Source organism: Coffea eugenioides, chromosome 2, assembly GCF_003713205.1.
Source record: "Coffea eugenioides isolate CCC68of chromosome 2, Ceug_1.0, whole genome shotgun sequence".
In the NCBI taxonomy this organism is placed as follows: Eukaryota; Viridiplantae; Streptophyta; class Magnoliopsida; order Gentianales; family Rubiaceae; genus Coffea; species Coffea eugenioides.
The window spans coordinates 68549235-68569767 of record NC_040036.1 but is presented as its reverse complement, the minus strand read 5'-3'; the positions used below and the strand labels follow the sequence as shown (position 1 = coordinate 68569767).

General features: G+C 36.7%; 3 protein-coding genes across 5 annotated transcripts; 2 read left to right on the top strand and 1 right to left on the bottom strand.

The window, feature by feature from the left end:
- The first annotated feature begins 642 nt into the window (after positions 1 to 642).
- On the top strand, positions 643 to 2289 carry LOC113760093 (aldehyde oxidase GLOX). Its single transcript, XM_027302667.1, has one exon. The coding sequence runs from the start codon at positions 643 to 645 to the stop codon at positions 2287 to 2289; it is 1647 nt and encodes a 548-aa protein (XP_027158468.1).
- Positions 2290 to 6073: 3784 nt separating this feature from the next.
- Positions 6074 to 12165, top strand: LOC113763580 (probable RNA helicase SDE3). 2 transcript variants are annotated; one of them, XM_027307423.1, is made up of 5 exons: positions 6074 to 6154; positions 7011 to 7817; positions 7899 to 8072; positions 8932 to 10380; positions 11792 to 12165. In XM_027307423.1, exons 2-5 carry the CDS (start codon positions 7041 to 7043, stop codon positions 11903 to 11905), a joined length of 2514 nt encoding a protein of 837 aa, XP_027163224.1. In that variant the 5' UTR covers positions 6074 to 6154; positions 7011 to 7040; the 3' UTR covers positions 11906 to 12165. The 2 variants fall into 2 exon arrangements, with proteins under 2 accessions (XP_027163224.1, XP_027163225.1); XM_027307424.1 differs by having other exon boundaries at positions 6123 to 6154; positions 7008 to 7817.
- A 281-nt stretch (positions 12166 to 12446) lies between these two features.
- On the bottom strand, positions 12447 to 19321 carry LOC113764102 (protein FAR1-RELATED SEQUENCE 5). 2 transcript variants are annotated; one of them, XM_027308161.1, is made up of 5 exons: positions 19205 to 19321; positions 16478 to 18738; positions 15063 to 15239; positions 14257 to 14342; positions 12447 to 13521 (listed from the first exon to the last, which is right to left on the bottom strand). In XM_027308161.1, the coding sequence occupies exons 2-4, from the start codon at positions 18692 to 18694 to the stop codon at positions 14295 to 14297; spliced, it is 2442 nt and encodes an 813-aa protein (XP_027163962.1). In that variant the 5' UTR covers positions 18695 to 18738; positions 19205 to 19321; the 3' UTR covers positions 12447 to 13521; positions 14257 to 14294. The 2 variants fall into 2 exon arrangements, with proteins under 2 accessions (XP_027163962.1, XP_027163963.1); XM_027308162.1 differs by lacking the exon at positions 14257 to 14342.
- Between the last annotated feature and the right edge of the window lie 1212 nt (positions 19322 to 20533).

The following is a 20533-nucleotide window of genomic DNA, read 5'->3' as shown; positions in this document are numbered from 1 at the left end:
TGAGTCGAGTCTGGGTTTGTTAACGTTTGGTTCAAATGGCCCGATTGACGAGCTTAAATGTGATTTTCAACTTTTTATCAAATAGTAATGTTGAAAAAAAAAATAAGAACAATGGGAATATGGGTACTAAATAGATTGAATGCTAAAATAATTATATAGTGGAAATTGAATGTAGAGAAATGCTTTCACTTGGAAATTATATGTATTTATGAGAGAGCGCCAGTGACCAGTGTACCTAAATTTGCAACTTTTATCGGCGCCAGCTGAGAACTGGATACAAGTATCCATCAGATGCTGTTGAAAAACATGTATTTTGTAATCCCGGACATCATGAAAGCGGCAGTAATAGGGCGAAGGGGTTCTTGGCATTGCTTCCTGGAAGAGTCATTATTTCATGCAATTTTCGGGTCACCATTTCTTGATGGTGCTGAATTTCTGCTTGGATTGATCTTCACAGAAGAAGTCCTGCATGTTCTGCACCCATTACTATTTAATCATAACATAATTGAATTGTAAATACCACACTCCGTGAACCATTTTGTAGACTGACACAGTTCCTAAATTTGATCAACTTCATTGCACCTACTCGAACGCTAAAATCTAACAACAGAACACCAAAATAATTGCTTTTTCCCTTCTGCTATGGGTACAAAAATTGTCACCCTCGTTCTATTGCCATTCTTTTTCTCCCTCCATCTCGTTCTGGCAACAACCAGATTCCCAGCAACCTCACTGGCTACAGCTATTCAAGGAGAATGGCGTCTCTTGCAGGAATGTATTGGCATATCAGCAATGCATATGCAACTCTTGCACAACAACAGAGTTATTATGTTTGATAGGACTGACTTTGGCAATTCTAATATCTCTCTTCCGGGCGGGCGCTGTCGTCGTGATCCACATGACGTAGCACTTAAAACGGACTGCACAGCTCACTCTGTTCTGTATGACATTGGCACCAATAACTTTAGGCCGTTAATGGTACAGACAGATACTTGGTGCTCTTCAGGGGCAGTCCTCGAAGATGGAACACTGGTTCAAACAGGTGGATACAATGATGGAGATCATGTTGTACGAAAATTTTCCCCTTGTGGTGGTGAAGATTGTGATTGGGTTGAGTTTCCAAATGCTCTTATGAGACGTAGATGGTATGCAACAAATCAGATTCTGCCTGATGGAAGAATAATCATAGTTGGGGGGAGAGGACAGTTTAATTATGAGTTTTATTCTCAACCTGCAACCGGTTCCTATGATCTGGAGTTTCTTAAAGAAACCAAGGATGAAGGTGAGAATAACTTGTATCCATTTCTCCATCTCTTACCAGACGGAAACTTGTTCATTTTTGCAAACACAAGGTCCATTTTGTTTGACTACCGTCAAAGCAAGGTTGTCAGGGAGTTTCCTCAGATTCCTGGTGATGCTTCCAGGAACTATCCTAGTTCAGGCTCATCAGTGCTGCTTCCTATCAACGAAAATGGTCCAATAGAGGCAGAGATCATGGTCTGCGGCGGTGCACCTCACGGGGCGTTCACGAGTGCAAGGCAGGGATATTTCATCCGTGCAAGCTCCACATGTGGTCGCCTAAAAGTCACTGACCAAAATCCTGCCTGGGAAATGGAGACAATGCCCATGGCACGAGTAATGGGTGACATGCTACTTCTTCCTACTGGAGATGTCATCATAATCAATGGTGCAAGTTCAGGAACTGCAGGTTGGGAAAATGCAAGAAATCCTGTCACAAGGCCAGTGATCTACAAGCCCCACGCAATGCAACATAATCGGTTCTCAGTTATGGAAACTGCACAAAGGCCAAGAATGTACCATTCTTCTGCTACACTACTCATTGACGGAAGAGTGCTAGTTGGAGGAAGCAATCCACATGTATACTACAAATTTACTGGTGTACAATTTCCAACTGACCTGAGCTTGGAAGCCTTTTCTCCACCTTACTCAGCACAGCTGCATGATCCAGTGAGACCGAGGATTGTTGGAATGGCTGAAAATATAACATACCAGCGGAAGTTTTCAGTGACTTTCTCAGTCAACAATTTTCTGAAAGTGGCAAGTTTATCAGTGAGAATCATTGCACCATCTTTTACTACACATTCTTTCTCAATGAACCAAAGAATGGTGATTTTGAAGTTTGTTGAGGCCGTTAATGTTGCCTCAAGTACTTATAGGATTACTGCAATTGGACCATCCTCACCTGAGATTGCACCAAAAGGATACTACATGCTCTTCGTGGTGCATGAAGATATACCTAGTACTGGGATGTGGGTGAACGTTGTCTAATATGTATTGCATATTATTCAGACGAATATTCATGCTTAAGAAAGTCCTGTAAACTATAATCTCCTTATAACATGATGTAATGGCCTGAGAAGCTATAGATTATACTGCAATAATACTACTAGTAAAAGATGTTTGGAGGTTGTAACCATTTTCTTAATTTCTTGTCTAAGTTGTTTGCTTGCCTTAATATAACACGACTCCAAGTTGATATCTACAATTTTGGCAAACTAAAATAGTTTGAGAATACACTAAAATCATAATTTTAATTTAGGATTATGTATTATTTAAAGTACGAACTTCTCATATTAAGGTGTTCCTGGCTTCGTTACTTTTCTTTCTTTCTTTTTTTTTCACTTAAAAATTGTATAGTCAATGAACAAGTAATACAGCGTTTCACCTTTGTTTTTTTTTTCCCTCAATTATACACTAAACAACTTTGATCGGGTTCAAGAAAACCTTCGAATAGTTGATGAACAATGGTCAGAAATCCCATCAACTAAACCTTAAAAAAAAAAAAAAATTAAAGGTAAGAAACCCCATCAAATTTTTTCTTTATTTATTTCGGCATTTCGATAAAGTAATTACTGAAATGGATTCTAAAGTCTTATTTTTCTGTGATGGCTTATCCAAGGTTCCATGAAACATTGATGACATTCTTGTAAGATTTAAGCTCTTGCTAGAGGCTGAAATTTTGGTTCTACATACGTTCTTAGAGGGGAGAATATATGATTTTTATTCCTTCAGAATTTTTCAGAGGACTTCATTAGTTTGATTCAATGCATATATTTAGAGACAGGGCCTGTGTCCGCTTGAATTCATTCGCTTCTACGAAATTGTTGACAAAACCTCTTGGTGTCCCCTTGTCCATACCAAAATTCCTAGAATTTTAATGTTAGTTTTTTCTGTTTTTTTAAAAGATTAAACCTCAAGAAAGTGGTTTTTGGTTTAAAATCTTAGTTTGATCTTCCAATGATTAGTTGGCTACACAATCACAGCTCTACTCAACCACCTGTTTGGTAAACACTCTGAAATGGGTATCAAAAAAGTCCTCAATGATAATAGATTTTGGTCATTCCTGTTTCACTTGTTGGTAATTGCACCGCAATGGCAATGTATTGGGTATTTTTCACTTTTAAATTGTATCATTCTCACGATGTTTGCTTTGTTCTTCTATTTGGTCTAAACCAACAATTTTGGTACTCCGTAATTAGCTTTGGAAACTCCATTACTATCTTTTCATGAATCAAAATGGTTTAAATGACTTTTATAAAAGGAAAATTTACAAAATTGGTCCTCGCGTTTTGAGAAAAAAACTTTTTTAATCCTTCACATTAATTTAAAATCAGTCACAATAGTCCCTCAAATATAAAAAAGTCCACCTGATTGATTTCAAAACTCATTTTCGCTTACTTTTTCAGCCAAAAAGTGCACACCTCTCTCTTCCACCCATAATTTCAAGGGCAAATGAAAATACACTTTATTTCCTCCTCTTTTTTTTTTTTTTAAAAAAAAAAAAAGAAGAAATGTAAACCACCAAACCCTTTCTTAAAAAAAAAAAGAAGAAAATGTAAGTCACCAAACACTTTCTTCCCCCTTTCCCCTATTTTTTCAGCTACCAAAATCCTAATTCTAAGCCACCAAGCCTCTAATCAAAGAAGAAATTTTCAGTACGGTCACGTGCAAGTAGTAGAAAAGAGCAAGAAAAGATATAAAAGGAATTCACTCGTTGAAGAGTACAATGGAAGCAAACAATATTTAATGCTATGTGACAAAGAATCCATGACTGTAACTTCTTGGAAACCTACAAATCTGGGAGGGAGATTCTATAGCTGCCCAAATTATGGAGTAAGTTTGAGCATATTTCATTTTGATTGTCTTAAAAAAATTGGTTCTTGATATAGGGCGAAAATTGGTTCTTAATACGTGATATTCTTGTATTTTAGGTGAATCGTGCTTGCCGTTAGTTCAAGTGGTATGATCCCCTATTGTGCAGTAAATCGCTATCAATAATATTTGACTTGTTAGAGACTATCAATCGGCCAATGTGTTTCTTAAAAGGTTTATATTTAGAGTTTTAATGGATGATGTGTTCCTTAAAAGGAAACGAAGTGTGTTTTCATTTTTTGTCCTTGAAATTATGGACATCTGAGAGAGGCGTGACCGTTTAGTTCATCATTTATACAAGTTTCTTTTTTCTGATAATGTGAGGAACCGATTTGGCAAATTTTCCTCAATAACAAAATTGACCTTCTATACCTAGTCTTTTTAACTTCTTGTGTAACTGTAAAATGAAAAAAAAAAATGATGAACTAAACGGTCACGACTATGTGACTATGCTGTGCGTTGATCGACTAAAATTAATGATCTCACTCTCTATTCTCTGTATCTTTTACTTGCTAAGTCCAATGCTCCAAATATGTCGCAAAAATATGTCCCAATCTACTATTCCATTGTTTAGCATTACAATCCGTAAATATGTTTATGTGTTTTATGAACAAGTTCATTTAGCTGTGTGTTTATTGAGCAAAAAAAAAATCTCAGTTAAGCATTGTAATGTGATCTTGCTATCAAAAATTCAAAGAAGGATCATTTATTAGAACAGGACACTTGATGTCATAATAAAACAGATGCTATTTACTCAATTTTTATTAGTTTAGATTAGAACAGAATACACTAGCTTTAGATTCTTCTGAAGTATAATTGAATAAGGTTATTTTGACAAGAATCCATATCAACAAGAAGTAATTTTCTGTTCCAAAAAAGTAAAAACAAAATAGAGAAGAGATCTATTTCATGTTCCTTGCTTCAACACTCAAAATTATTGTTTTCAAAATGTATGGTAAAAATGCCTTTCCATGTGTTGGCTATTTTCTCTTTGAAAAATTGTGTGGATGTAGATATTTCTACTTAATTTAAGGATCCTGAATAATATGATGATATATTGTCTTCAAACTAGTATAATTAGAAAACATTTTTGTCAAATTTCCCATATTCATGCATATAAAGGTACACACACACAAATTATGTATACACATTTTCATTTATTTTTTTGAGTAAATCTTATATACACTGATATTGTATGCACTATCGCGATTGGATGCACTACATATATGCAAAATTTAGATTGCAAATTCAAATTATATGTCATACATTCAGTGGTGGTAAAAGTATACAATATATTATCTGTGTACAGAACATTAATCCCTTTTTTTTTTTCTAATGGAGTGCATATAATGCAGCTCAACCTAAAACAAGAGTTCTATTGATAGTTTTAGAAATTCTGTAACTTTATCCAGGAAAAAGAGGTCTTATTTACTCTGAAATGTTGTTGAAATCAGTTTCAGCTAAAAACTTTTAGAACATTTCAGTCTACAAAGATTAATTGGTTGGCAGTTCCATCAAAAACCTTACCAAAAATAATTCACCAATGTCCACCAACATGCATTGACAAACTTCCACATGTATGGCATTGACGAAAGTGCTAAATTTACAGCACGAAATTTGTAACTAAACAATTTTTCACCCAAACCCAATAAACGGAAAAACCCAAAAAATAAGAAAGAAAAAGAGAGAAACAAAATGAATTGTATTTGTTCATGTTTAAATTTTCATGTACAATGCACTATTTTGAAGTACTCAACCGTGTCTTGGTATTGATTGCAAGTTAAAGGAAAAGAAAATAGAAAAAGAAAAGGAAAAGGTTTGCATTATTTCCTGTTGCTATTGACTTCTAGTCTTCCCTTGGGTCCATCCCGGTAGTGGGTTCTCTTTAGTCTTTACTTTCTTGATTCTTTTCTTGATCGCTGAAGTTTAACCAAGGCATTGAGGCAATAAGGAAGGCTTCCCTGGCATTTTTCTGCAGATTGTAAGAATTAAAGATTTGCATCATTGATGTTTCAATTTTGGTTCTGTGAATTTGAATTGCATTTGCAGATGGTTTTTCATATTTGTTTATGCATGCATGCATTTGATGAATGAGTGTGGCATGAAATGGTCCGATCATTGTTACTACTTAAAAAAGGGTGAAGATTATTAAGTACGGAGCAAAAAAATAGAGAATTTGAAGCAACTTTTGAACGAGAGACGGATAATACTTGAATGGCAATGCTGCTCAAAAAATCTTAATTCATGATTTTCCTAATTGACAGCCTTAAGGGTTTAAATTGTAGCCATGTTTCTTGAATTCCTTCTTACTTGATTTTGCTGTCAATAGTTGGAATGCATGTCTTCTGATGTTTCCTTAATTGCTTGCACATCTTCTCCTTTTCCACTTGATTACATGTACTACTATATTCCATTTACTTGTGTATATGCTGTCATAACTCATAAGTATATGGTCACAAACGCAGATATGATTTTTTTTTTGGTTCTTTACAACATAAGAGTAAAAATTTTACTTGTCTTAATGATTCAGTTCCACTCTTTCTGGTTTTTTTTTTTTATAATATTTTGCAAATTCTCTAATCTTTCTGACATTAAAATAGGGTTGGAATCTAGCAGATGACAAGGCCTGCTTTAAACTATTTGGTGGGCATATTCTTAATTCTTTCCTCTTGAAGTACCATGTTCTCATGAGAAATTCAAAGCTAACACCCAGTGCGATAGCAAATTTTCTGTATACTCTGTAATAACAACAATAACATGTTCAAACTCAATTTGCTTCTTGCTATTACTTGATCATGTGACCTAGTTTTTGCAATTTCTTTTGGTTGCACTAGCGGCACTACACTGTTACTGGAAACAACATAAGCATGAGTAGAGTTCAAAAGGTGAACAGGAATGATGAATGCTCTGTTATTGGAGACAAAGGTGAGATCAGCTTTATCGATTTTGAGCTTGATGGTCCTGTTTGCTCTGATGACCAAAATGAAGAGGATCCAGTGATAATCTCAACTCCTTTTCCCTTTACCCGAGGGAAGCCTCGGTCTGCTTTTGTTGGGGAGACTTCTTATGATGCAGTCACTATAACTAATACAACTAGAGAGCCTGTGCCACTTTGGGGAGTGAAAATTTTTGGTTCAAACCCTGCAGACTCGTTCACTATATCACTGCTGAAACCACCTTCAATGGATTCTGATGATGAATACATTAAAAGGTTTCTGGAGGGATTTTCTCTTGAAGATAGAACCCTTCAGCCAGAAAAAACGCTCACCATTTGGTTATCTTGCAAACCTAAAGACATTGGATTGCACACAAGTATAGTGCATTTTGATGTAGGGGATGAAAGGATAGAGCGTGTGATATTTCTCTTGGCTGAGGACAAGGTTTCCCAGTCTCTGGCTTCAAGGAAGTCATATGCGAAATATCAAAGAAATAGACAATCTACTTCTGAAACATTTGCTAGATATACAGCAAAGAGATCCAGCAGAGGGTGGAAATATAAGCTTCGTCAGTTTGAAATGCCAGAAGGAACTAGGAAGTTATTAGAAGATAAGCAAATCCCTGCAGTTATATTAGAAAACTTAACGAAGGAGAATTATGCTTCTTATTTCGGCACCTTACTATACATGGAAGAGCTACATTTGGAGGTAACTTTCATTCAGTTATAAACATTATGGCTCTCTCATCTCCTTTTTGTTGGTATAAAGTTATAAATATTTTGCAAACAGAAAGAAATGAGGAATTACGACATGAGGACTGTGGAACTGAGACGAAGGAAGGGTAACTTAATGGCTATTGAGGTCCCTGGACTGGCAGAGAGAAGGCCTTCACTTATACATGGTGACTTTGTATTTGTTGAGCCAGCCTACCAGCAGAGAAATGGTCTTAATTTCCAGTATCAGGTTAATTTCTTTTTGCAAACATGAATATGTGTAGGGGCTAAAGTTCTGAACTCTACCACTTCAGAAGTAGCAAGCACTTCAAAATTTTGGATTCCCAAACTTCAGGTTGCTCTGTCCTGGTTGAGTTTAAATTACATCTCGTATCAAGTTCTTCTAAGTTATTTTATCTAGTCTCATGAAGACATCATGACAACTTTAGTTGGATATACATCACCATTTGGTGTAACAGATGATACGTTTCTAGAACCGTACCACTGTTTTTGCCAAAGTCAGTATTTGGTTGGCATAATATATAGTGATTATATTTGGGTTCATGTAGTTAATTATGATCCTAGCTTCATAAGCTCCTGAACCTTGCTTCTTGAAAAAGTTCGTGCTTTAGATGATATTTTTCCAGAAACTAGCTCGCAAAGCACTGATCTCCTTTGTCATAATTCATCTCTTAATAGCTGTTGTAGAGTTTCTTTGATTACATTAGAAGCCCAGGGGTAGATAAATTTTCCTATTTGTGCAAAGAATATTCTTGAGCTTTTATTCAAAGGAGAAACTCTAAATAAAAAGCAAAGATTCTATCATTAGATGAAGTTAAAACTACTAATTTGGAAATCCTATCATGAATTTGATAACATGAAAATGTTTCATTAATCTTCTTGGTGGGCTACTATATTTATTAGTAAATTATCCAGTTTGCTTGGTATCTGTCATCCTCCTTTTTATGCCTTCATTTATGTCTTGTGCCTTCAGCTGCAATTCATAGGGAGTATCAAAATTAGGTAAGCACCATATGCAAGATCGTATTCTTCTCTTTAAAGCATTAGATAAGAAATTAGATCAAAATATGATTTATGTATACTTTCAGGGTTCCATCTACCGGATTGAGGCTGATGAAGTTCTTTTGAAATTTGGCAAGGACTTTCACATGCAAAATCACCCAGGGAGTTTTTACAATATTTGGTTTACTTTCAATAGGATAAACTTGCAGAGATTACATCAAGCAGTTGAATCTGCACAATACCTGGACATAGATTTCCTGTTCCCCTCCCAACTTAAAGAACAGTCAAGTAATGGGATGCCAGTCACGCCTTTTACAAGTCTCAATCAGCAGCAGCTGCAAGCTGTTGAGAAGATCCTTAGTTCTGAAGGGGCACCTCCTTATGTCATCCATGGACCTCCAGGTACTGGCAAAACAGTGACTTTGGTAGAAGCAATCCTACAACTTTATACAACAAGAAAGAATACCCGCATTCTTGTTTGTGCTGCTTCAAACAGTGCAGCCGACTACATTTTAGAGAAACTTGTTATGAATGGAATTGTTGAAGTAAAAGATAAAGAGATCTTCAGGCTCAATGCCACCAGCCGTCAATATGAAGATGTTCGGCCAGATTGCATTCGGTTTTGCTATTTTGAGGACTCTATTTTCAAATGTCCTCCTTTGGAGGCCTTAATGTGTTACAGGATCATCATCTCTACTTATATGAGTTCATCTCTCCTTTATGCAGAAGGTATAAGTTGTGGTCACTTCTCCCATATATTCTTAGATGAAGCTGGTCAAGTTTCAGAACCAGAAACCATGGTACCTATGTCCAACCTTTGTCAAAGGGAAACTGTTGTTGTTCTTGCAGGAGACCCCAAGCAATTAGGCCCTGTTGTATTTTCCAGAAATGCAATGACTTATGGCTTGGGAAAATCTTACTTAGAAAGACTTTTTGAATGTAACTACTATTCACGTGGGGATCCAAATTTCATCACGACATTAGTTAGTAATTATAGATGTCATCCTGCAATTCTTCATCTCCCCTCAAAACTATTCTATGAAGGGGAGTTGCTTGCATGCAAAGAAGATACTTCTTCGGCAAAGTCTTGGCTAGGTATTCTTCCTCATGAAGAGTTTCCTATTCTCTTTGTTGGCATTCAGGGATGTGATGAGAGAGAAGGGTTCAACCCCTCATGGTTTAACAGGATTGAGGCAAGCAAGGTGGTTAACTTGATCATAAAGCTGAGAGCCTTGTCAGATCTAAGAGAAGGAGACATTGGTGTAATAACACCTTACCGTCAACAAGTGGTTAAGATTGTCAATGTACTTGAATCAGAAGATATATTTGGCATTAAAGTTGGGAGTGTTGAGCAGTTTCAGGGACAAGAGAAAGAAGTTATAATTATCTCTACAGTCCGGTCAACTAGCAGACACAACGAGCATGACAAAACGTTCAGCCTTGGATTCCTTACTAATCCTAGAAGGTTTAATGTTGCACTTACACGTGCAAAATCATTGCTTGTCATAGTGGGCAATCCACACATTATCAGTAAGGTACTAATGTTAGATTAGACTTCCTCATTCTTTTTTCAATTGCTTCATCTGTACTTCTACTAGTTCTTACATTTTTGTTATACTCTCATGCCTTTGGATAATGTGCATAACATTGATGGTGTCAGATGTGTTAAAAATCAAACATTTGACTAGTCTCTGGTCATCAAAGCCAAGGAAATCATGCCGAGTGTCTGGTCTGTCCTTTTCTGCATACATTTAGGGTTCCCTTCTGCTGATACCGTCTGGCGAAAAATGCCTTAAGAAACAACAGAGCACCACTATCAGTTAACCTGGATGTGATGTACTTGTTTCTATGTCAGTCTTGTGATCAGCTAGAATTTAGGTGGAATTCTAATTTCTTGCTTAGAGATTTCAAGAAGAGGCAATAGATATAATTCGCAGTTCTCCAACTTTAAGAACCTCAAAAAACGGATATCCAACTATTGTGTCTAATGCAGCTTCATGTGAGTTTTACCAGCTGTTAAAATCTAAAAGCCAAAAAGAAACATGGTATTAGCACTTATGGTCCAACTACATATATAATGCCTCCATGCAGGAGATACTTTAGTTCACTTACAAAGTCATACATTTCTGTTTGTGTCTGTCTGTCTGAATTTTGTGCCTGCTCCAGGACTGTTGACTGACAAAGATATACAGATTTATGGACTATTTAGAGATCTTGGGAGTAGAAAAGCCAGAGAATATATTTGTACTCTTATATCTAATCAACTTATGAACCACATCTTGTGCTTGTGTATCAGTTGCCCTATTCTTTTTTATGCCTTTGCTTTTGGAAAATGCATAGGACATAAATCGACTCGTTAAATTATGTTTGTATAATCACCTCAATCCCCCAATTGATTCCGAGGCACATAACTGGTAAAAGATCATTTTGATTTCTGCATGGTTTGTTTTATTTTGATCCTTATCCCGTAGAATTTGTCATCAGAAAAAACGTCTGGCTCTAGGAAAATTTGCCACTGCTCTTGACACATATATGCTAAAGCAACCTTAGCATGCTATTCTCCTGACTTTGAGAAATTTCTGATCTTAGCTAACGCAGAGAGTAAGTAAATAAATTAATCACATAAAACCACATCTTCAGTTTGTGTAGTATTCCTGCCATGTTTTCATTTCATCCTAAAAGCCTTCTTCTTCATAGAGTGCTGCATATAAACAAGAAAAAGGTCAGCTAAACTTCCAAAACAGGTACTACATGTTATGTTCAACATATTGAGTTTCTTGAGCTGTATGACATATGAACAAATTGCACCGCCTGACGTAAACCCAACTTTGTAATGCCAGTAAGTTGTACATAGATCATATTGGTTGCTTTTCTGTTGCAGGATCTTTATAGGCATAAGCTTTTTTGGGTTTTGCATAGATCATATTGGTTGCTTTTCTGTTGCAGGATTTTTATTGGCATAAGCTTTTGTGGTACTGCAAGGACAATAATTCCTACCAAGGTTGTCCTTTGTCTGAAAGAGAACTTGATATGGTGGAAGACCTAGCGCCAGAGCACTGAATCAGAGTTTGTGGGCTCATATTATGAACAAGAAATCCTCTATATCCAGCAGGTTTCACATATGATTTCATTAAACTCAATAAAACAGCATGTGGATTTAAGGACTCTCTCAGCCAGATTTTCAAGACCTTTTACTTCATTCTCTTTCGCTTGTTGTATTACTGATTAATATATGGTTTTGGAGACCATGAAAGTCTCAGGTCATGGGTTTGTAGTTACATCCTAATCCAACATTGATAATTCAAACTTGTATTTTTGAAGTTTTTCTGCTTTCTGCTAGTGCTTCTTGTCACACCTGCTGTTAAAAGTACAGCAAGCGTTGACAGCGGCAAAAGCAAGTGCTGCAAATTGATAAGTTTTACTCTCAACTGGTCCAGTTTATTCCAAACCAGTATACTTATGGTACTTGTGGTATTCTATCTATTATTGTACAAAAGGTTCTAGGATATCTCCTTGAAGAACTAGTTTGAGAAAGTTTAAGGAAGAAAAGAAAATTTACGAATAATGGATCAGAAGAGGATACCTCCTTGAAGGACTAATGAGAGAAAGTACAAGGAAAAGAAAATTTACAAATAATGGAATGGAAGATAGGACCTAAGTCAAAATACCATAAGAAATTGAATTTACAACTAAAGCAAAGAATTTCACTTCACACTACAAAAACATGATTGGCAACTCATTTCCTTGTCCGAAAAAAGGGATTGGCCAATCTTTCCAAAACAATTACCTTTTAAAAGGCAAATTGGCTGCCATTCCTTTTTTTTTTTTTTTTATAATTTTCTTCTCCCCATCATCAGAGTTGTTCTTCGCTTCAGCTGCCTTCTCATTTAGCGTAACAAGGGCGTTTTGGGCAGCCAATCTGTGCCATTTTCTTCCGATGATTCTGAGCTGATCCCACGAGAACACCATCAACATAGGCTTTTAAAGTAGCCAAAGCCAACTGCAAGCCAGTGGCTTTAAACTGGAGGTTCCTAAGCCTGCAGCTGACATCTCTTTCTCCAACTGATAATTTGATGCGCAAAGCAGTTTCCAGCAAATCAAAGTTGATACACCTCACAACATTCTCTGGACCAATCTGGACCTATCAGGATGCTCATTCTACTTCAGATCAACATCTGCATCTATGCCAATCCAATTCGCTGCTGAATTTTCCACCTAACAGCTGCCAGCATTTTGCTAGAGAAATCTCTATAACCTTGAATCATTTTCCGGCTCACCACCTTCAACTCTTCATCTTGATGCACATCATCATTTTGATAGTTTTAGCTGCCCTATTCTCGTCATGCAAAATTAGGGGATCAAATAACAATGGTTCACCTTCCTTTGAGTCCTTTTCAAGGAAGGGCAGCGTCCTGGAGAGGCTAACATAGATGGAGCAAACCCATCTGCTTAAATGCTTGGCTTAAGCCATTAAGCCCCAAACCAAAAATGCATACTTAAGCATCACCCTGTTGATGAAAATTTGCTGCCACATCTAAGTGAGTAACCTTCATGTTTCTGGGGATACTTGAGAAACAGAGATTGACTAACAACCCTTTCATATAAGCACCACCCAATAGCTTCACTCTTCCACATCAAAAGTCCTGGCAGGAAGCAACAGACAAAGCTTCCAGTATCTGCACATATAAGGGTTCAGATGTCAGCTAAGTAACCATATCTATGAAATTAGTGTCTAAGATATCATTACACCTCTGAAGCAGGGACTGAATGAACAATTATATGCCAAAACTGCACAGCAAACAAAAGATTATTGTAAACTTTATAATAAATTTCTTTGAGCACCCAAAAAACATAATATGAGTTTTCAAGACTTAAGAGGTATAAAAACAAAATTTCGAAACTAGTTCTTCAATACAAAGATGAGAAGATAACCAGTCAACATGTCAGAGTGAAAATGTCAAGCACAAACCAGGAGAAGAGAAGATTCTTGCAAGTATGAAACACCATGGCCTCTTATTTGAGGTGGTAGTTCAAATACCATATGTGCAGGTAGTTATAGACTAAACAGCCATAGCTGCCACTGGTGTTAGCAGCAGCCACACTGTTGGCAATGGCACCACCAAGGGTCACCAACTTTGAAAGATGGGTTTTACCCAAAAACATACACCCCACTCAAATTTTCGAGTAAATCTCAATTTTGACCCTAAACTTATCAAAACAGAGAAACCACACAAAATCGCCCACGACAAGGGCAATATTGGAGAGTTTTCTCCCAATCAAGCATAATTTAAGTCAAGATGTTTATTTAAACAAACAGAATGTAAATCTCAGGACAATCAACTATAACAAGGAGAAGAACATGAACTGAAGCTCTAAATCAGAATATCCAAAGCCCCTAAATCTTAACGTACATGGGGTCAGCACCCAAATGAATCACGATAAGCAATCTTTATGCCTTCAGCATCCTAGTTTTCCAGACAGACTCAGACAAAATAGCCTGAAAGGAAGGGACCGAATCAGGTCAACCAAGAAAAACCCAGGCATAAAGGTGTAGTTTCTTGTCTCCAAAATCAAAGATTTTCATCCAAAACAACCACTAAAGCTTTGAGAAACTCAGAGAAACATCATCAGTTGTTGATATTTCACAAGCAAAACAGTAGAAATTGGATTTTTTTTTTTCCTCTCAAGCATTTTTACAACAAAGGCAGAAATATTTTAAAACCAACCCAAACGATTTAACCCATGATTCTCAACCACTCCCACTTCCACAATCTCCATTTCATTTTAGCCCAAGAAAGAAAATTAACTATAGAAGAAACAAGAAGATAAAAAATTGTGAAATCATAAGAAAATTAAGAAAAGAAGGGGGATATGAAAATGTACTGGGCGTTCAGCATTCCAAAAAAAAATTCCACTTTTAAGGTTTATGCGTTATGCCTTAGAATAAGTCCTTAAACTGTGGAGAAAAAGAAATGAAAAAAAAAAGTGCATAGTGAAACTTCAAACAACTAGAACAAGTCTTCTATTTATATACTTACACATCTACAGCCCAAAAAAAAAATTATTTGCACAACTATAAACCAAGAATATCAGCCGTGGCAAATCGAAGAATTGAAGCAGAATAGGAGGGACTTCCTTGGAAGAGCCTACATCAACACAAATTTGCACACACAAATATTTAGATCAAGCAATCACATTCTGTAAGGTGTAAATTCACCTTTTGAGGACCATCCCGCATGCTAAGTTTGACATTCTGGACTTTAATGGACAGTAGCTGCTTATGTTCCTCTATATCCTTCAAAACCGAGAGAAGATTTCCACGATAAACTTCACATCTTCGATTAGCAGATTCCACCTCTTGCATAAGTTCATGAATTTTCGTATCCATGTCTTCCTACAATATTGTGAAGAAATTTATTAAGCACAGATATTTTTCTAATCAAAATACAGAATACAACATTTTACTATGGATGCATAATTTGGAATGTATAACAACTTCTACTAGACACGAAGTGGGGAAAATACTGCAAAACATATGTTTTCTATTTTATTGAGCTTCAATATTCTATTTTTAATCTCCAACCATTCAATGTTCAAAGGTAGTTCTCCATGTATTCAAAAGCCCAAGAATATTTTGCAAATCAATTTTATGCTGATTTTAAACCTGTCAATGAGGACAACTTAAACATTTAATCAAAAAAAAAAAAAGTCCACAGAAAATGGAGATTATTTCCAATCATGTATAAGTACAGGTATCAAGTAAAAAAGGGAAAAAATGCAAAACAATAAAGTAAAACCAAAGAAACAATCTACACTCATACCAAAACAGGATATCCAGAAAAAAGGTTGAGTGATCTACACTCATACCAAAACAAGATATCCAGAAATAAGGTTGAGTGATCAATAAATACAATTACTAAACAAGGTTAAGTGGTCAATAAATACAAATTACAGCTCACAGCTTGAACTGATAAAGAGAAACTTGGGAAATAAGAATCCTTAATATAGCCAAATTACAAGCATTTCCTCAAAATAGCTGAATAAAAAGATGCAGAAAAAAAATCCATGATCTCATAAGCATAACAGCTTGCAGAAAATTGTAAGCCAAAATATCCGCAGAACATAGTTTGAGAAGTACATCATGAAGCTGATATAAAATCTGGAATGATACATATAGACATTCTTAAAGAATCAAAAAGTAAGAAGGGAAAAGTAAGGAACCTTGTCTTGGGAAGAGTAAGTTAAACCAAGCAACAAATTGTTAGATGAGTTAAATACTGTAGAAGTTGCACCAAAATTCATGAACAAAGACCACCACAACATCATTAAGAACAGAAGGCTATCATCTTATCAAACTTTGCAGCAATCTGAACCTCTTGAATTTTCAAATCCCAGTCAAAACCACGGCATCACTAGAGATATAAATCAGGATTCAACTCAGTTAACCTACATTAATATCTTTAATTTTTAAAAGCCTGATCTAAATCGCTTTATTATATTATGGAAACAGAAAAAAGGAGATTCCAGCAAGGTCTGAAAAAGCATGGGATGCCTCTTGCTTGGAGCAAGAGGTAAAAGTGATTCCAATAGAAAGAAAATTCAACAAAAAAAAAAAAACAATTAACGGCTAACCTCAGAAAGTTGTTGGGCAAAGCTGCCTTTATTTTGATCCCGGTTTTTATGATTTGCCTGGATCCCATTCCTCCTAGAGTCATCCCTAAAACGTCCATTATTTGCAGAAATCCTCCCCTCATTTTTTGTCTCCAGGTCAACTTTCTCAGAAGCCTCTGCCAGAGCTGCCATTGCCACATTGTACAAGTCAACAGATTCTGCTCCTTCATCTACAAATTTTAAGGCTTCATGCCGTAAAGTGTTATATCGAACAGTATGTGACTCCAGGTAGCTGCTAAATACATCACTAATATGTTCTTCTAATAGAACACTGCTCTTGGCATTTCTCGTCCATCGCTTCAAGATGTAATGTGATGGAAGAGTAAGAACGTTTGTCACCCTAAAGACTGCCAATACATGTCTACAAAGAAGGCCAGAAAACTCAAACATTCGGCAGCTACAAAAAGCTTTCATCTCTAAAACATTAAATCTGACACAGTAATCTCTGTGGTCCTCCCCAAATTTCGCGACCTGATACGTAGTGACATCTCCATCATCCTCTGCTTTGGATGCCATAAAAGTCAAAGTGCCTACTAACTCCTCCTGAAATCTCGTAAACAGTTTCCTTGTGTAAAGCTCAGATGCTTGTTTCTCCATAGGAGACGGGGTTCTTAAAGTTGGTGAAGTATTCATTGTATCATAATCTGCTTTAACTTCTTTCTCATTGCGACTTTCCAATGCTTTTTCATACAATCTAAAGAACTGATTCAAATTTGTTGATGCATTCACATAACCGTCAAAATATGAGTTCATACTGTCACTACGCTGGGTAATAGACATTTCTGCAAAAAATGTATCACGCAGGTAGACAGGGACCCACTGACTGCGAGCACTATAAAGTGCCTGAAGCCACTCATGATCCCTAAGTTCAAATTTATCAAGAAGAGAGAACCAACAGGACTCAAACTCGTCAATGGACTCTGTCAAGTTTACACACTTTTGGAGGTCTGCTTCAAAATTTGGATGTTTAAGAAATACGTGGGACAATTTCTCCTGGCATTTCTTGAATATATGCCACTCGCAAAAACGGTGACGAGTGTCAGGAAGAACCTGCATGACAGCTGACTGAATTACAGAATCATGATCAGTGGTGATGGACACTGGAGGACAACCAGACATAGCCGCAAGCCAGGTCTTGAAAAGCCATACGAATGATGCTTCTGACTCATTTATCAGGAAAGCACAACCAAACAGAACAGGCTGTCCATGATGGTTTACCCCAGTAAACGGTGCAAAGGGTAATCTGTACCTGTTGGACCTGTAAGTCGTGTCAAACGTGACAATATCCCCAAAGTAAGTATAGTTGGCCCTGGCCTTAGGATCAGCCCAGAAGACATTGCCAGTAGCGTGATCCTCTTCTCCCTGAACTGCATAGAAGAAATTGGGGTTCTCAGCCTGCATTTGCCTCAGATAATCCAGAAGCAGCTGAATATCTCCTTCGAGACTCCTCTGACGATTATTTCGCATGTAATTTCTGCAATCGACCTCCGTGAATCCAACCTTGCTAATACCGCCATACTCCTTAATGAGAGCAGACATAATTCTGCGGGGGCCCATGCCAGCAGCCTGAAGGGTATCAATCAAGGTCTTGGCAGGACCAGAGATTTGGCGATGAGAACGGAGGCAATGGACTTGGTCTGGGGGGACCAGCTGGTGATTATGCTCTCTGACAAAGTTGGACACAAGCCATTTACCAGAGTCCTGTATCTTGACAGATAAAGAGGCCTTGCAACCCACACGGGTGATGGTCCGGGGACGCTTGATTTCTCGGTCCTTGGTGCGCTTCTCATTCAAGTTGCGGAACCCTTCTTTAGCACAAACAAAGGACCTCTGGATGATGGCCCCATCCTTCCTGGAGCGACGGGAGGAGCTGACGCGGGTACTGAAGCCAACACGCCGGGCATATGAATTGTAGAAAGCCTTAGCAGCCTCCTCTGATTCGAATTCCATCCCCTCGTAAGGTTCTAGATCAGGGTCTGCCTCAGGAATATAAGTTTCTAAAGAGGCACTGCCCTGGAAGCCACCCATAGCACCAGCACCAGCACTACTACCGGCAGCAGTGGGAGAACCATCAACCACTGGGTCATCCTCTTCCTGTTCAATATACAGGCCATCATCTTCACCTCCACCTCCTGAACCTCCCAAACCTATATCGTAGTCCATCACCTCATTCTCCATATCAGTTCTCCAACAGGTTAGCTTAAAATGTAAAATTCACTGCACTGGCAAATCAAAACCACAAAAAATAAGTAACTGAAAAAAAAAAAACTAAGTACCAAGAAAATTGCAAGAATCAGCACCTTCACTGAATGCTCGAATATTCAGACAAAACTTCTATCAATTGAAAATGAAAATTTATTCAGATACATTAATAATCCCGTTTCTAATAATTCACAGAACCCAGACTGCAGAGACACAGAAAATAACTAACTAGAACACAAAATTCTTCTTTAGAGATGCTAGTTGCACTGTTAAAATTTCCAACCCAAGTAAAATCATGTTCCTTTTCTCACCCCATAGTTTCTTTTAATATTGTTTATTGTTGTTACTAAAATTCATACTAATTTATATCACCATTTTAGCAGTGAAAATCAGCACAAAAAAAGGCAGAGAAAATCCAAAATAATATGCAATATTCTCCTGAAATGTGTTGAATTGGCAAAATATTAAAAGCAGAGGGACTATTACCTTAAAAGCTTGAGATTAAAGCACAAACCCTAGATCGTCGATGATGCTAAGAATTGGGAATTGGCTTTAGTTTACAAGCTATGATCTTGTTAGAGCCAATGCCGAGAGCGAGAAGAAAGCGGGAGAGCCTATAGAAATGTGGATTATACAACCCACTACAATTGGGCAAAAACCCGGTAAAAGTCTTAGGTGGACCCCTGACTATAAAAATGTGTGGAAATTTTATTATTTTAATTGATAAATATATTTTAATTGATACATTATTATTTTAATTGTGTTCTCCATTCACCGTCAAATAGAATTTAAAGGTTTTTAAATTTGCCTGTAAGAAACAACTGAAAATAAATTATGAGATAGATTAAAAATTTCTATATCTGATAGATATATTCATAAAAATAACAAACTATCTTTTACTTTTATATAATATACAGCATATATGACGTATAGAATTTTTTTTTTTTATACCAATGACATCAACTAAAATGGTTTTGACCTATATTAAACATTTAAATGTAACTCCCATCACAAGCAAGAAGTTGGAAGATTGAGAGTTTGGATATCTCCATTTGGATTTGGTTGATTAATGGTTGTGTTAGTTCGACTAGACCGGTGATTCAGAGGGATAGTGGATTATGGATACAACTTAGGGCCTAATGAACAAATTAATGATGAGCTTGGCCTAATGAACACACTAATGATGAACTTATCGAAATGGTCTCCGCCACTCTCTTTGGTCTCCTCCACCCCTTCTATGGAAAGATAAAATTGAAAAGAGAATCAAAGCATAGACTCTAATAACCCTTTTTTCCCTTTTTCTATTGGATTACTGATCAAGTGCATAATTAAAATTGAAAGATGAACCAAACTATTCGATACTCTAATCGAGTTCGATTTGATATAGGCTTGTCAACGGGTTGAGTTTAGGACGAAATTGAAAATTTCGAACCCTAACCCATTATAATGTACCAGTTTCGGATCCGATCCGCATACTCGACGGGTCTTGTGCTTAGGGTCCCGGAACCAAGTCCGATGGGTCCCGGGTCTGCCTCGAAAAAATAAGGCCAACAAAAATAAATGTATTTAAAAATATTATTGTATTTAGAAATATTTATATTATTGTATTTAGAAATAAGGCCACAACAAGAATAGGATTTGTTAATTTGGTAAAAGAATTATTATTGTATTTAGAAATATTTATATTTTATAATTATTAAAATATTGTCCGGGTTAGGGTCGTATATGGGTCAGAATCCTATATTCTGTATCCGATCTTTTTTGTTGTTAGAGTAAACAAATCCAGGTCTTGGTAATAGATTTGTTTCTCAACTC

Bases quoted from the DNA above. Each gene is read 5' to 3' on its own strand.
- LOC113764102 (XM_027308161.1), bottom strand. From the start codon at position 18,694: ATGGAGAATGAGGTGATGGACTACGATATAGGTTTGGGAGGTTCAGGA. The intron at 15,240-16,477 runs GTTAGCCGTTAA...ACAATATTGTAG, and splicing joins TTGCCCAACAACTTTCTGAG to GAAGACATGGATACGAAAAT. The intron at 14,343-15,062 runs GTGAATTTACAC...CCTTCCTTTCAG, and splicing joins TGCGGGATGGTCCTCAAAAG to GCTATTTTGTCTGAGTCTGT.
- LOC113763580 (XM_027307423.1), top strand. From the start codon at position 7,041: ATGAGTAGAGTTCAAAAGGTGAACAGGAATGATGAATGCTCTGTTATT. The intron at 7,818-7,898 runs GTAACTTTCATT...TTTTGCAAACAG, and splicing joins TGGAAGAGCTACATTTGGAG to AAAGAAATGAGGAATTACGA. The intron at 10,381-11,791 runs GTACTAATGTTA...TTTCTGTTGCAG, and splicing joins ATCCACACATTATCAGTAAG to GATTTTTATTGGCATAAGCT.
- LOC113760093 (XM_027302667.1), top strand. From the start codon at position 643: ATGGGTACAAAAATTGTCACCCTCGTTCTATTGCCATTCTTTTTCTCC.